The 721-nt window shown below is 62.0% G+C and overlaps 1 protein-coding gene across 1 annotated transcript; it reads right to left on the bottom strand.

The window, feature by feature from the left end:
- Positions 1–6: 6 nt before the first annotated feature.
- LOC104531633 (histidine--tRNA ligase, cytoplasmic-like) lies at positions 7–701 on the bottom strand (the record flags this gene model as incomplete). The annotated part of the gene is made up of 3 exons (XM_010176569.1): positions 608–701; positions 341–468; positions 7–240 (listed from the first exon to the last, which is right to left on the bottom strand). Coding segments are annotated over exons 1-3 (456 nt in total), but the record flags the coding sequence as incomplete, so codon positions are not given.
- Between the last annotated feature and the right edge of the window lie 20 nt (positions 702–721).

The raw sequence follows: 721 nt of genomic DNA, 5'->3' as shown, positions 1-721 counted from the left end.
CACTCTCTGCTCTAGGATGGAGAAGATCCGCTCGATCCCAATGCTGACCCCCACGCAGGGCACCTTCCGTCCCTTGGGATCAAACATCCCCACCAGCCCGTCGTAGCGACCACCTCCAGCCACACTCCCAACGCTGACGGCCTCCTCCACGTGGTCGTTCTCCTGCTGCAGCAGGACAGCCTCAAAGATCACCCCCGTGTAATAGTCCAGACCCCGCGCCAGGCTCAGGTCAAAGGAGATCTGGAGGACATGAGGGCAGCCCTGTCACTGGGCGCGCTCGGGGGGCCCAGGCTGCCCGGCCATGAGGGCAGCACCCCCTCCTGCCTCTGCACCTCCTCACCTTCCCTGTGATGCCAAACAGGGTCAGGTACTCAAACAGCAGCTTCATGTCCCCCAGCCCCTCCCTGGCCAGCTTGTTCTGGGACAGCTTGGGGTCCTGCAGAAGCCGCTCAATCAGGTCCAGGCCACCTGCAGGAACAAGCCATGCCTCAGGTCTGTCAGTGCAGCAGCACCTGCAACGATGGGCCCGGCCAGCCATGGATGTGCCTTGTACCCCTCCCTCGCTGGCCCTGCCTGCCCAGCCTGAAGAATGAGGCCAAGTGCTCACCGTGAAGCTGGACATACTCCCCAATGCGATCTGCAGCCTCAGGAGACAGACCCTTCTCTCCTACCATCTCGCTCCTCACTTCTTCCCATGGCATCTGCAAGGGGAAACAAGAAC

The sequence above is a fragment of the Antrostomus carolinensis genome, unplaced genomic scaffold (genome assembly GCF_000700745.2).
Source record: "Antrostomus carolinensis isolate BGI_N321 unplaced genomic scaffold, ASM70074v2 C12942962, whole genome shotgun sequence".
In the NCBI taxonomy this organism is placed as follows: Eukaryota; Metazoa; Chordata; class Aves; order Caprimulgiformes; family Caprimulgidae; genus Antrostomus; species Antrostomus carolinensis.
The sequence above is the reverse complement of the archived record's forward strand: the minus strand, read 5'-3'. Positions and strand labels throughout refer to the sequence as shown.